At 38.9% G+C, this 15882-nt stretch overlaps 1 protein-coding gene across 1 annotated transcript; it reads right to left on the reverse strand.

Annotated features, from left to right (window-relative positions):
• Nucleotides 1–633: 633 nt before the first annotated feature.
• On the reverse strand, nt 634–14790 carry UPF3A (UPF3A regulator of nonsense mediated mRNA decay). Its single transcript, XM_053384334.1, has 10 exons — nt 14548–14790; nt 13631–13737; nt 11981–12087; nt 10786–10884; nt 10552–10662; nt 7729–7784; nt 7476–7634; nt 5566–5723; nt 4576–4870; nt 634–2691 (listed from the first exon to the last, which is right to left on the reverse strand). Exons 1-10 carry the CDS (start codon nt 14728–14730, stop codon nt 2518–2520), a joined length of 1449 nt encoding a protein of 482 aa, XP_053240309.1. The 5' UTR covers nt 14731–14790; the 3' UTR covers nt 634–2517.
• Nucleotides 14791–15882: the final 1092 nt, after the last annotated feature.

The following is a 15882-nucleotide window of genomic DNA, read 5'->3' on the forward strand; positions in this document are numbered from 1 at the left end:
TACTCTTCGTGATGCAGAAGCACATGGCATTTCCCTTTTCAGATGCCTATGCATGTGTGTTCTAGAAGCGGCAAGAGCTCAGTTCACCAGCAGTAAATGTAGGGAAATGGCTTTTCAAGTTGTGTGTTGTTTACTTCTCAAAAACATGTTAAGATGTTGCAAATAATTGCACAATTTTTCTCAAATTCAGAGAAACAAGCAAGAGAGAATCATGTGTATAAATAATAAATGTAATGTGAGATCCAATAGGTTCCTTATGTTTCTGCCTTTCCAGGAGAAAGTGCACAATATAGTTTTAATCATGCTGAAGACACAACTCTTTACCTTGGCCTTTGACACTTGAGATGTAAATTTTTAGGCCTCATCACATTATTGTGAGAGTAATTTGTTTTAAATTCTTTTAAAAGAATCGCCTTAGGGTGAAAGACAGTAATACATCAATTTTGTTATTGTTGTTACTAACTTTTGGTCTAGTTTTTCTGGTTTATCATCTGGGAAACAAAAGAATAGTTGAAATCGAGTGGAGAGTCAGATTAGCACAGTACTTTTGAAGCTGGTTCAGTATTTTTAATCCATGAATCCTATTTTTTAATCGTTTTGGTATAGTAGTAAAACACATCAGGCAAAGCACTATTCAGATTATCAGATTTCAGTTTAATATTCTAGTGGTTGAAGGTCCAGATGATCCCCTTTATTTACATTAGAACAATCAAATGCTGATAGGAGGACAGTAAAAAAAGGTTGAGGACATGATGTAAAAAAGTAGTCAAAAGAAGACCTGTGTTTCAGGTAAACAAAAAGCTTATCAGTATTGTCAGAGTGATGCTCTGATATCAAGGCCTGTGCAGTTGCTTACTAAGAACAAGAATATATACACAAAAAATGGATTCTTAACGAGCACAATAAACAGAGGGAACGGTCGTAGCAGTTTATTCCCTCAAACACATTCTATTTCCATAGCTTTTACCTATCAACATAAGTGTTCCCACGGGTGACTTATGTAAAAACATACTATATGAAATATTAACATACAGTACAAAACAATGTCACTTATATCACATATTAAAAAGTGGCGAAACCTTTAAATATGCTATTTCATGACAGACATTAAACATTCAGGCTTTTCTCTGGTCTAAACATACAAAACCTTTTACAAGGCAAAAGCAACTCGGAAACAAAAGAACACAAGACACTTACCTGATGTTCTAGCAAATGAAAGAGCAAATTAGACATTACAGCACCAGACCCATGGGTTGCTTCTGGATTCCTATAAAGCAGGGTGGGCAGAAAGTGATGACCCACTCCCCCCCCCCTTCTCCCTTGAAACTGCTTGCCCAAAGCTGCTTTTCTTCAGATGGGGTTTTGAGTCTGAAAGTAACTCCTGGTGGAAGAAAAGCACTTGGAGGCAGGAGCAACTGACCCAAAGCTGCAACCCATTAGCTGCTTGCTGGGAGGGAGAAGCAGCTTTTGGCGAGAAGAAGGAAAGCTTTAGCACTCCCATCCCACCTGCACTTGCTAGGCTTTAAATCTTCCCACTCTCCTTCACTGGAATTTGGCACAACCCCAAATATAATAGATGGATCATGCTGCCTTTCTGCCTCATTTACCCCTGAAAACCAATGTAAATGGATTGAGGTACTGAGGCCTGCAGACACTGGACACAAATGTGCAAATTGTGCGTTTTAATTACCCATGATCCTGCAGTTGAGTACTGTCCTGTAATAATCATTTAAACATTATCTTAATTACAAGGGTAATTTGTTGTTTATAGTTCTTTATGCAGCAATGCACTTACTAAACTGGGACTTAACTCCTTACAGGACCAGGGTAATGTACTTGCGTGTTATTCTCCTGACTGACCTAAATACAGTTACACTCTGTATAATGTCGTATTCTCATGGTCTTGTCATACTGAGACCTGTTAATGCAATTCATAGAACATAAAATGCCTCAGTTAAAACTGATGGAAATGCATGCTTTAAAGAATTCCCCTAGAGTGGAACATTTCAGAAAAGTTTTATGCAAAACACAAACCTCAATATATGCTTGGTACTATCAGAAGCTTCGAAATCCTGAATTCTACTGTAATATTCAATAACATTGTGTCATAAATACCCTTCCCACTTCTTAAGCCACAGTATGCCCTATGCCTATGTGAGCCATCACTCCATTATGTATAGAGGCATGTATTTGCGTAACATGTCAGTGATAATGGCAATGAAATCCACCTGAAGAACAGCCTTTAAAAGTCATGCTATTACTATCATAACATACCATCAAATATGTATCTATATGCATTGGAATGAAAGATGCCTTCACATGCATATAGCTAGAAACAGAGTAAGTGCACAGTGATGATATTCTCTTGTAACATTTATGTAACGTTGCCTGTGGCCTAAACTTCTACTAGAAAACTAAAAAAAAAAGTTTTCTTGGTAATGGTGGGCCAATTCCGAGAACATATAATATTTTGCGGGACACTAAATCTTAAATGCTGAAGTTTCTGTCCATGTTGTTTTATTCTGCCTCTTCGCTCTTCTCAGAACCACCTCCTGGTGAATTGTCTGCTTCATACTTTCTATCATAAGCTTCTTCTGAAGACTTTTCAGTGCAGTCATAGGACCTACTTGTAGACCCCGTATGTGTTCGAATGCGAACTCCTGGCTGGTATAGTTGCATGGCTGGCCGATCCTGTGCAGAAAATAAGAAGAAAGGAGATTAAGACTTGGAGAAAATCATTTATTATCCACACAGGAAATCTCAAAATGTCTTAACTGTTCTGTGAAAGAAAAGAGGACTTTTTTGACAAACTGATTTAAGAACAAATGGGAAAACTAGGTTATAAATATCTGACACGTATTACCTCACTCTTAGCACCTGAGAGCCAAGTACTTTAAGCAAATTAAAAGAATACTGGACAAATTCAGATTGCTGTTTTGGGAGGAAAGTGATGCTTAAGAACACAGTACCAAAGATGGAAAATTTCACAAAATTTTAATCCGTTATAACAACTAGAAGAAATTTGGCTGCAATCAAATATGGGCACAAACAGTTTCAAACATGAAGACAGTCCACAGTTTCCAAGGTATAAAGGTAGCATAATAACTTAATAGCTAACCTTTCAAAATAGAGCTTGATTTAATAATCTGGCTAGCCAATAAGGGCTTAACCATAACTTCTTGTTGACACAAACTCTCCCAGCTCACTAAGCCCTATTACCTCTTCAGCTTTAACTCCTCCTCTTCCCAGTCTTCCCCCTCTTTTCCCTTTGACCACTCATCGTTGTGCCACCACCACTCCCCAGGCTCTCAGCCTTCTTCCCTTGGTGATTCCCTAGCTTGTTCCTCCCACCATTCCTCTGTCTCCAACCAGTGAATGACAAGGCCTTACAGTACCATAAGACCAAAGCTGCAATTCTGAACAAACCTATTGGGGAACAAGCCCTATAGAAGTGAGTGGGACTTGATTTTCAGTAAACCTGTTAAGAATCATGCTGCACATCCCTGATAAATTGTAGTTAACAGCACCATCTCAACCACGTCTACTCAAAAGTATGTCCTAAGGAATTAAATGTGGCTCACTTCCAGGTAAGTGGAGCTGGGATTCCAAATGACAAGTAGCATAGCCGGATTATTAAATGCACGAAGAATGCTGTTGTTGCTGGGTCACAGGAACTCATTCTTTGCAATGTTACAGCTACACATATCCACAGGGTCAAGTGCAAGAATGATACCCATGTGTAAATTACCGATTTGTTGGGCTACATCAATATTAACAACAGCTAAATTATTAAATTACTTTACTTTGAAAATCTTCATGATACAGTCGCACATCGGAAGTCGAACGCCTTGCCAGTTGAACGTTTTGGCTCCCAAACGTCGCAAACCCGGAAGTGATTGTTCCGTTTTGTGAACGTTCTTTGTAACCTGAACTTCCTTTGCGGTTCTGTGGCTTCCGATTGGCTGCAGGAGCTTTCGGCAGTCAATCAGAAGCTGTGCCTTGGTTTTCAAACATTTTAGAAGTCGAACAGACTTCTGGAACGGATTCTGTTCGGCTTCTGAGGTACCGCTGTATTAGTTTCTGCTTCTTTTTTAAGATAACTATGTACTCAACTGAAGTAATGATCATGGTTTCTACCTCCTATTATTCAACTGGTAGCAACGTTACTTCAACTTAGATCATTTGGGCTATTGATTCCCTTAGCAGTAATATAGTAGGTCCAAACATAAGGGCACAATATTTTTGAGTGATTAGATGAGTATAGGTTATCAGGGAGAGCATAAGCATTCTGACATGTGTTTATTAAAACAGATAAACATTTTTTAAAAACAACCCAGATTCTAAGAACTGTGCTTCATAAAAGCATGCATTTTAAAAATGCAAACAGAGGCATCATTAGCAGCAAAGACAGATTCCATCACTTTAACAGCTTTTGCTGAGTTAAAAAAAATGGAGGTTTTCATTTTAGTGAAAATCAAATGTTTAAAAAGTTCATGCTGAGATGTCAAAAGCAAATCTTGTATGACCTTGAAGTAATTTTACTAATGAAAGATTATCCTAAATGAATAAAAGAACCTTATTTCTTATGCGCTCCTTTTTGGATGCCATGTCATCACACTTGTCCTCTTTACCCAGTTTGTCTACTGTGTCCACAGTGAAGCTGTAGTTGTAGTTCACTTTCTTCCCTCGATCTTGGCTGTATCCTTTTCCCCACTTCACCTCATCTTCATTCCTTCTCACAAACTTGTCAAATTCATAGTGACTTCTGTGTTTTCGGCTATCATCCAGGCGATACCTTTGTCTCTCAGGTTCTTTTTCACGAAATCTTCTCTCTGAATCTCTTTGCTCTTTATCACTATCATTTTGAGACCTGTGTTTAAAAAAATGAAAAATCCAAACATAAAAAATAAACTACTTAAAACTCAGGTAACAAGGCATATGATGCCTAAACAAAGCTCCCAGTTTATTTAGTGGTGTTGGAGTAAGGGCCAGCTATGCCAACAGTGCAATACTATGTCTACTCAGAAGTAAGTCCCATCTCCTTCAATAGGGCTTACTCCTAGATAAGTAGGTATTTACTTCTGAGTATGCACAGGATTGTGCTACATATCTTGTTTATAATTATTAAAGTAAAAAAGGAAGGGTTTTGGGAATTCAATAATTTATTTTGTATAAGGTAAAGACTTACAGATCCTAGGAGTCCCAGAATGTCAAGAGTTGGTTACTCCTTGCCTAGCTTTGGATGTCAAATGTTGGTTATTTGATTGATTGATATAATGCCCTTCATCCTAAGCTCTCGGGGCGGGGGGGGGGGGGTACAGAATAATATCAGCTCCCAGCAGTGTGATATGAGCATGTTGGATGACCGAGAAAAAAATCATAAAGCATGAATTAAGGTTTGTTTGTTTCCCAAACCATAATTAAGACTATTAATATAGTTTATTGGATTCAGATGACGTGCTGTGGTTACTTTTGGAAAAACCCAGAGGTTTTAAGTCAAAGGGATGTACCAATTTAAACTGCCTTGAGGATGCAACTCCATCTTCAAGATAAAGCACTACTTACTTTTCCTTAAGTTCCTTCAGTGAACCTTCCAGGGGTTTAGATTTTATACTCCCGTGCCCAGGTGATTTCTCCCATTTACTCTCGTCTATGTCAGCTTTTTCTTTTTCTCTGTGCTTTTCTGTGGCTTGCTCATCGCCTTTCTCAGGTTTCTTAAGAAGCTAATAAATATTTTTGTAAAATATATGACTATTATAAACGTGTTTTCTACATCTTTACAAATGTTAACATCTTACAGAATACACTGACACGCAGGAAAATTCACTTATAGCGTACTTGCTTCATGTGTCCTTAGCCCCTCCCCCCAAAAACCCCTACCCATATGACATCAGCTTTCAAAACCAATTAAAAAAGAAGTTATCACGATCCAGTGACAATTAAGCATTCAAACAAGTATGCCTAATTTCAGTGAGAGAATTAACCACAGACCAAGATATCGCCCGTTGAAATAAACTACATTTTATAACTGCTTAGCACTGATGAAAAAATCTAGTTTCCACATTCTTGATGCAAGGCAGTTCTGCTGCTGTGGGTCTGAAATATACAGAAACCCTCAAAAAGAAATGTCATATCTAGACCTAATAACTGAACTGTAAAAGTTAGCAGCGTCTCTTAATACAAATTCAGCTAAATATATAAATAAATTATAGATAATATGGAAACTGATTGACAAAGCATTAACTGCCTCTAATGTTCTGTTCAAACATGCTCTTCAAATATATTGAATTGTTTAACTATAATAGTATACGGTTAATGTTTAGAATGCAATGAATACACCATAAATGCATGATATTGTGTGTGTATACATATGTAAGTATGTGGAAAGATATCCATCTGCTTTTAAATGGGCACAATTCATTCTGCCAGAGATTGGATGATGTCTCTGTCCCCTGGACTTTTTCTAAAGAATCTCAAGAGGGAACCACAATTATTACTACATGTATTAATTCATGCAAGGATATCTTTTATTCAGTCCCTGATTGCCTTTTTATATGCCGACACTGATCCTAATGTAATATAATCTAAGGAAGCTCACAGTAGGGAGTTCACAGCAGGAGTTTCACATTTCCCCCATAACCTCTGAAAAGCCTCTCTGGAGACCCAGGGGCCCTCCTGAACAATGTATGATGGCTAGGTGGGGGAGGGAATTGAACACTTTTCATTTGTGAGCTTCCTTAATGTATCTTTTGATCCAAGCCTAATTTTGGGTAATTCCACCATCCCACATCACCCTCTCCCTTGCTCAAAAGGTTTGGGGGCAGGGACTCAGGCAGCTGTAGGGGTAAAAAGAGAGGTGGAAAACTTCATTCTATAACCTTCCTTAAGTTAAGTTAGCTTAGAATTCAAATCACTGTTGTGATGTTTCTCTGTTCTGTATATTAGTGGGGGGAAATAGCTTTAAAAAAGAAGATCTGATTATTAGTTTTGCAACATAAAATTTAATTCTGCTTTTGCTTTCATGATTTGCAGAATTTCCAGAATTTGAAACCATATTTCATTGACACAGATAACTGCCAATGAAAACGGTTCCCTTAAAGAACTTCAAAATGGTAACTACTTTCTTGAGTTAGGAATGGGAAATTTACACATCTACTTTGCAATGAAAGACATAAGCCTAATGCAAGATTTAAGAAGTCAGATTCTACAAGTGCTCCGATAAGCTTGGCACTCTACAAAGAAAAACCTCTAAAAATAAAAATTCTGTAATAGGGAATCCAAATACTTGGCTGAACTCAGTGACTTGAATATACTTTCTGTGTTCCTAATGCTATAGTCCTAAGCCACTGACATGGAAGCACTGAAATCAATGAGACTTCTTCCACATCCATGAATTTAGGGTAAGGATACACATCAAGCTAACCTACTGTAACTCTGCTACATCTGAAAGATGGGAGATAGCAGGGGAAAAATACCTTGATCCTTATTTCTTTTTCAGCCATTTTCTTTTGCTTTTCAGCTTCTTTTCTTTTACGCCTTTCTTCCTCTCTGCGCTTCCGCTTCTCATCTTCCCTTAGGCGTTTTTTTTCTGATTCTCTTCTCCTTCGTTCTTCCCTTTTCTCTTCTCGGATTCTCTAAAACATTGGAAATGTTTTATGTAGATTTGTAGAAATATTAAAAAGAACTTAAAGCACAAAGTATAGGGCTTATTCCAAAACACAAACATACCTGTTTTTCTAATTTTCTATTTTTAATATATTCCAAAAGTGGTGTTGTTCTTCTAGCTAAAACACAAAAAGTGATATAGTATCTCGTTTCTAATACGTAAGATTGATTATAAATGAGATTTTTTGTCATTCAAGCTTTAAAAATGTAATTACTATATGACAATGAACACGATTTCATAATGGGCCATATAGAAAGTCCCTGTTACTCTATTACATAAAACCACTCGTTTCTTATCATAATAGTTTGGAAAATCAGTAAAATTAGACAAGTATCTGAGATTACTTGATGTCTATATCGTATTTTATTTCTCTATAAACAATTTTTATGGATGCAACCATTTAAAGAATGAGAAAACTGTGCTGCACAATACTGTTATACCATCTTCTACCTGACTGGTTAGTGTTTTGATTGCATGCAGTGGTCTTAAATTAGCCTTGAAAAGTTTGCCATTAATGAAATACACATTTGTGCAACATTCTTCCTACAGATTTGTGCAAAAGTAGCATCTAGTTAATGGTTAAACTCCTGAAAACAGTGGGGGAAAGATTTACCTGTGTACACAACCATAATTTTAATCTTGACCAAATAGTGATAGAAACTAGTGGCAAAATCATTGGAACATCAATCTGCACACTTTTTTTCTGATTAAGTGTCATGTAAAATTTAGCTTCTGGTGGTGCCTACACTGACTCCTGTACGTTTTCACTGTAGACACAGCAGGTCAGTTGCAGGTAAAATCAACAATAATTTCCAAAGTGCTCAAAACACTTCTCATATATTTTCTCTACAATCCTTACGACAGGTGGATTAGGGAGAACTGATTCTGACGTGTGGGTCAGATTGTTCTCTCCCTACTCATAGTGGGTCAGGTTTGACAGGTAGGTAGGTAGGACTGTCCATCTGTCAATCACTTGATGATATGATGATGGTATGATAATGATACAGTGTGAACACAGGTCTCGCAGAGTGCTTTGCATGAGACTTGGCAACACCCGACAATCAACTTCAAACCTCCTTTTACCTGAGCACAATCATTATCTGCCCCACATCTGACATTGCATATGACAGCTGTTGGGATGGTGCCTATGCTTTGGCTGAAATGGCCTCGTGGACTAAATGGGGAGGTCTGGCGAGCCTAAATCGTCTATATAAACAGACCAACAGGCAGAAGGTTCCCTACACCAAACCTCAAAGGCAGTCTGTTGTAATAAACATTATAGATCTGGAGCTGAGAAATAATGGTCTAATGGCAGCCAGTGAATCCACAACTGGCTAAAGATTTGAACCACATATGTTGAGCATACCTTGTGCTCTTATCTACCAGCTTACACCAGCACACTCATATTTAATGCTGTATTGACCCATAGTTAATTATCTGTATAGGTAAGTCCTTAAAATGTACACATTTTGGATCAAAATATAAGTTTGTGTAAATGGATATCAAAACTACTACTCCACCTCAAATCCTATAAACATCCAATTCATATATTATTGGAGCAGCATGGAAAGCAGTTCCACATTATCAGATCACCTACATTGGTTTGTTGAATGGTATGGTTCTTTGGCAGACATAAACTGTTCAGCAACCTAATGATAGGTAAAACTGTCAGTTCAGCTGACCCATGTTCCCTTTTTACAGGTGTTATTAATGTAATACAGGATGGGATAATGGGTTGAGGGGGAACTGTGGCTCTCCATATATTGTTGGAATACAACTCTCATCATCCTTGAACATGCTGTCTGGGTCTTATGGGGGTATGAGTCACATTACCCACAAATCTGTCCTCTCATATGTACATTATTAGGACTGAGATGTAATGGAAATGCCTTGTTATCTCTTTGATTGCACTGCATATTATTTAGATATTTTCCACACTCCATTTTATTAACCATCTGATTATAAAGTAATTAGGATTTCTTCCACAATTTTGGTAAAATAAGATTACAGTATGTATTGAATATTATAAATACCCATAGTAATGGTCTGTATAACGTTTTTAATAATTAGGAAAGTTACTAATAACAAGCCAGGAGTTTCATCCTAGAGATCATCCTCAGCATTCAATACTGAATGCTTATTAACTGCTGAATCTATATAAAGGAGTAGTTACTATGTTGTTAAATGAATTATTTTACCGTGCTGGTAGCATTTTGAGCCCCCCCCCCCCAATTTCAGACCTTGAGTTTGCAAAGAGTTTGTTTTTATCTCATTCACTTTAATTGGGATCAAACTCCAATGCAAATCCCTTTCAGCAAAACTTCCCTTTCAGTGAAACTTTCAATTTTAAAATTAACATAATGGAAGACAGGGCTGAAACAACAGAGCAACCTCTTCTTTATTGTAGAATAATCTCTTGATTATAGGAGAAGTGGCACAGGCTGGGGAAAAGTTTTGTGTATTTCTGATAGCCAACTGGTCCCTTTTATGATCTCAAATAAGTATCAGTGTTATAGAGGCCAGTGTAACACACAAAACTTGCATTGCACACAATAAGTTATGAAATTAAGGAGTTTTAGGTTTAAAACTTTTTACATTTATACCCTTAGCCCACCAACAGTTCATGATCATAAAATACTACTAATGATATCTAACAAACCTCATAGCTATATGGACATAGTACAGGCCTGCAGAGTGCAAATCTGTTGTTCAGCTAATGTTTGAAAATAAACAGGGGATGTTCTTTTTATTAAGAACTTCTGAAATGGTGCTAGAGATAACCATAATTTAATGAATGTAACCTCAAGAGTGCTAATGTGGGACTAATAAAATATGATCATATAATTCAGAAGCATTCACTAATGGAGGAGATCAGCTTAACAGACCAATGAGTTCTCTTGTTTTTGCCTCAATCTCTCCCAGCAGAGTCTCAGGGTTAGCACATATTTTTTCTTCTTCTGCACAGTAACTTTCTAGAAATTTTCTGTATTCTGGATCTATGAAAGAAAAAAAACCATTGAAAAGAAAGTTAAGCGTTGCATGTCAAATATATTACATGAGAAATTATCCATTAAGCACAGTAAATCAGGAAAATGTTTTTGCCATGAAAATGAGCTTACCATCTTCTATGCTTCCAGCTTTTGCATCTTTCTTCTTCAGTTTCTTTTTAGAAATCTTTTGGAATGGTGCAAATTCAACAACAGCTGGATATTCTAAACCTTGAAAGAACGACACATTGGTTGAGTGACTAAAAGTAAATAATATGCACATTTTGAGACTGAGAGGAACTTATTCCCAGGTCCTTGAGTATAAAAACCTGAATTAAAATGGGAAATTTTATTTTTCAGACTTAGTTTATGACAAACTGTCTTGATCCAGAGGAAAAAAAACCGTAGGCAAATACAAGCACAGATAGTGCCAATGCAGATAGATATGTGTTGGGTTGGTCACATCTGCATCACAATGCTTATTGAAATTTCACTACTCTAGCTAGATACAACTCTTAGTGCAAATGTAAATCTCAATCCATGGTCACTAGTATGCTTATAAGTAGAGGTGGACTGGAGACAATTTAAACAGTTGGCACATAAACCTTTTCATTTTTATTTCTTTAAACCTGGCAAAAAATTTTTTAACATAGCTCAAAATAACTAATGTATCAACAAAGATGCCAATACTGAATGATCAAAACATTTAGATAACGTATGGTATGGTTATACTTCATTTTAAAGTGATTTATTCAGTCTCTTGTAATTCATAGGATAGGATTCCTACTTAAGGGTGAGGGATACATCATTTAATAAACAGATAAAATATATCAATAGCAGTTCACTACACAGACATTAACTTTATCTGAAAACTTCAACTGATTTCAAAGTACAACCTTGTCTTTCTCAATCACAGACCTATCAAGGTAATTTCCAGTTATATATACAAGGGCCCCATCAGTGGAAATGAATGTGCATAAAAGGATGGCTTTGAGTAGATTCCTGCTACTGAGAGAACCTTGAATGAAAACCAGTGAGGCCCCATCAAACTTTGTGTTCTTCTGAGTTTACCATAATCAAACATCATGCAACATTTTGGAGGTCAAGTAAGAATTCTCTGAAACTTTGACTACAGCATACACAAACATGATTTCTAAAACATGGTACACCTGTGGCAAGTTTGAACTTTGGAAATATTGACCTATCTTTTCCTTCATTACATGGAAAGATTAGCTATTGTTTAAGAAAAACAAACTATCTACCCTTTGAGCATGTAGAACTAGTTGTGTGGGTCTTAGATTTCTGGCCATAATAAGGAATGGGTTACCTTTACTGTCTATGAAGACATAGCCATCAAAGCGATCTCTAAAAAGAAGGATGTCATCAGGATTTCTAAAATTAATATATGCTCTTGAGTAGAGATGAGGATAAAGACTGAAACAAAAGTGAATGTTTTGTTAGTTATGTTTATCTTCTAAAAGGAAGAAAGGTAAAAGTATAAATTACATCAATTCTATTAATATTGATGTTTATCCACATTAGATTGGCATTTCAAAGTAGGCATGCTTTATATTCCTCCACATCAAATGAAATTGTTATTTTTATACTGCCGTTCATCCGCAGATTTCAGGGTAGTTCACAACAATGAAATAGTGATTGTTGCTGTTCAGTTGTTTAGTCGTGTCCGACTCTTCGTGACCGCATGGATTACAATAAAAAATGATAATGAAGTAGAAATTTCTTAGCTAAAAACTCTTAAAAGCCATGAGATGCTTTGTTACATGCACAGACTAAGGTGTGGAATGTCTGGAGCCTAAGTTCAGTACGTATAACTTTCCACTCAGTGTCCAAGTATGCTGTAATTCAACCAGCCCATCTTTTAGTCACTGTCCTCCTGCATCTTGCCTTCAAGGATACAGTGAATCCACTCATCCTTTGGCTGAGTAGTCTGAGTACAAAGGGCCTGAGAAACCATGAAAGCTGGAAGATCTGACATGAGAGGGCTTCAAATGAAAGATAATGGAATGGTTTCATTGCAATGTGCCTAGAAGAGCACTGCAGCAGACATGGAAGAATGGTAGGGAAGGATATTTCTAATGAATCGTCTCTGCACCTTGCTTTCCATGAATGCAGGATGTAGGATAGCAGCCATAGACTCCACAGCAAAATCAAACAAGACCAAATGATGTGTCTGGATCAGAACTTCTATTTCGCACCAGCGCTGTTTTGGTGCCTCTAATTTGGGCTTCCAATATATCCCAAAATGACATAACAAAAGCTACTGAGATCCCACTTTCAGCAGGGATTACATGACCAGGCCTCTGCAGTCATGTAACTTAAAAGCCTCATATCCTTATGAAATTTGCAAATGTTGGCAGTGTTTTTAAGTTTTGCTCTTTCTCATAGCCTAAACATTTTGTTCTATTTGAAGAATGAGAAGAGCTGATAACTCACAGAACATGAGCTCTGAGAGGAAGGTAAAAGAAGAGCCATCCAAGCTTTAGAACTCTTATCACCTGTTCAATAAAATACCACTAGAACGACCCCTGCTTTCTCAGAGGCTTTGTAAGGACTTGTATGCCCTGAGGGGAGGTGAAAACATGTGAACTAGCCCTAAATGTCCTTAAACACACAAGTAGCTAGAGTGTGGCTCTAATAACCACAATATATAAAGTAGATTTTAAGAGAATCTTTCATCATATTCTCAAAGGTCAGTGTGTCACATCCAGACTAGTGGGAAGAAATCCATATGTCACAGGCATACATCATGGTAGATAACAACAATAAGGCAGCTGCATTTCACACACATTCAACTCATTAAAATGCTTTAATATTATATATGTTTTTCATAATTCTGTTTGTTTTTAAAGTGTAGTATAGACAAATCTGGATCCTGTTGGTATTAATAGCGTGATGCAAGCATGTTTAAAATGCCTCCTTCCCCCCACCCCATAGAGACAATTGACTATGTTCTCACCTGGGATCAGAGGTACAAAATTCAAAATAATCGTGAGCAGGAAGTGGATGTAGCTGTTCCTCCAGCTGCTCCTTGGTAAAGCTAGGAGGTAGCCGCCGTATAACTACCTAGAAAGCATCACATGTAAAACTGAGTATTTGTCTCATTATTTTTATTCTATGTCTGGGTAAATAAACACCTCCCATTAGTATTACTCAGAATTGCAGCCAATTTCTTGGAAGACAAAATGATTCTAGTCCCCAGGTCTGGCCTCAACACATGTATTCCTGTCATGGAATTCTACTCAATATTGCTCCACTACATACTCTTAACATCGACTTGGAATCCCCTTTTGAGAGTGAACGGGGTGGGTAATGGTGGCTAAGATATTGCCTGCCTCTTTAACCAGATGCGGAGGAGGGTCTGAGATGGACCGTGGCTTGTCCAAGGCGAAAAAGGTGGTCCGTGCCCTGTGGAACACCCTCCCATCAGGTGTCAAGGAAATAAACAACTATCCGACCTTTAGAAGACATCTGAAGGCAGCCCTGTTTAGGGAAGTTTTTAATGTCTGATGTTTGATTGTATTTTTAATATTTTGTTGAAAGCTGCTCAGATTGGCTGGGGAAACCCAGCCAGATGGGCGGGGTATAAATAAATAATAATAATTAACCAAGGTCCTGAGTCCCCTTGGCTAAAAAGCTGGGCCAGCAGGTGGAGGAGCGCGCAAAACGCCTTCCTCTTTGCGCATGCGTTTTTACCTGTCCGCCGGCCCTTTTCTAAGCGTTGCTCACCTTGGTGCGGGGGCGCGCGCGCGAGCACACATACCCCCCCCCCGCAGCTACTGCCCCGCCCTGCCTCGCGCGCTGTCCCTGGTGCTGGAAGGGAGCCCCGCCCACCTGTTCCGCCCCGCCCCTCCCCCCTTCCCAACAGCTTCTCACTTTACTCAGAGCCGCTCTTTTCTCCTCCCGCTGCGGTTTGCCCGGCAGCGGCGGCAAGCTGGATGGCGGTGGTGGCAGCGGGGGCGGCGGCAGCGGCGGCGGAGGAGGGGGCGGCGGCCCCGGGGACGTCGGAGGGGTCTCCGGTACCCGACGGGGGGATTCCCGCTGAAGCGGAGCCTCCATGGGGGGGGGGCTCTCACAAAACCCTCCGCCGGCCGTCAGCAACGGCGTCTCTAGCGCGTATCAGCGCCGCTCCGACCTCTCTCAGCGTCCTCATCCTCCTCCCCCCTCCCCCCCCAACTCCAGTCAGCCAACCGCCAACCCTTGCCGGGAAGCCTCGCGAGAGCCAGCCCCCTCGTTCCTCAGGAAAGTCTCGCGAGAGGTGAAAGGAAGGGGTCGGCAGCCTATAAGCGCCTTCCGAATCTCTCTCCGTTTCCGCCCCGCCCACGAGTCTATTTCAAAGATGCGACTACCACCTGTGCATCTTTTCGGCCTCTCTTTCATGCGGGGCGGGGCGGGGCTTAGAGCACAGGGTTTTGATTAGAAGAATCGAGGACCTTTGGGTTATACCCTTTAAAATTATTTGTTTGCGGTGGGGTTTTTGTTGTTCTTGTTTTTATTATGTCTTTTGTGTGTTTTTTTTATCTTGCAATTTTAATCTGTGAACTGCCCCGAGCTCTATGTGGACAGTATACAAATTAATACGAATAATAATATTTGGTTCTGAAAGTAGCTTACATCACAATAACAGGAAATCACATATTGAGACATTCAATAGCAGCAGAGCAGATCGAAGTGCAAAAACCCTAACTGCTGCCTTTTCAGAATTCTTGTGCAAGAGCAGCTCTCTCCCCCCCACCACGTTCATTTTGCTGTTTTGCATAATGAGGAATCGGTGGGGGCTCTCCAGATGTCACTGGGCTTCTGATTTCCCTCAGCTCCAGCCTACAAGGCCACAATGCTCAGGGATCAGGAGAGTATGTAATCCATCAACATCTGGACAGCTGCCTCAACTGGTTCCCCATCCCTGATAAGAGATTATGTTAAAGAAGAATAATGTGATAAGCAGCCCTTTCAGTTCAAAAGGCTCACTTTAGAAATGTGGCTGGCAAAAAGTGTTTTTGAGCAATGTACATTAATAGTTTTGAATTAGTTTTGAATTAGGGAATTGAAGCTGGGCAGCACAAAATAAGCATGACATAGCCACACCACCAGGTAGACATCCCCTACAACATGCCATAGAAATGAGTCTTATTGTCAAGCACACTGCCCTATGTTGCCTCACCACAGCAATTCATAATTATTAGGCTGCAAATGTTGTAAGCACGACACATT

Source organism: Podarcis raffonei, chromosome 4 (genome assembly GCF_027172205.1).
Source record: "Podarcis raffonei isolate rPodRaf1 chromosome 4, rPodRaf1.pri, whole genome shotgun sequence".
NCBI classification, from domain to species: domain Eukaryota; kingdom Metazoa; phylum Chordata; class Lepidosauria; order Squamata; family Lacertidae; genus Podarcis; species Podarcis raffonei.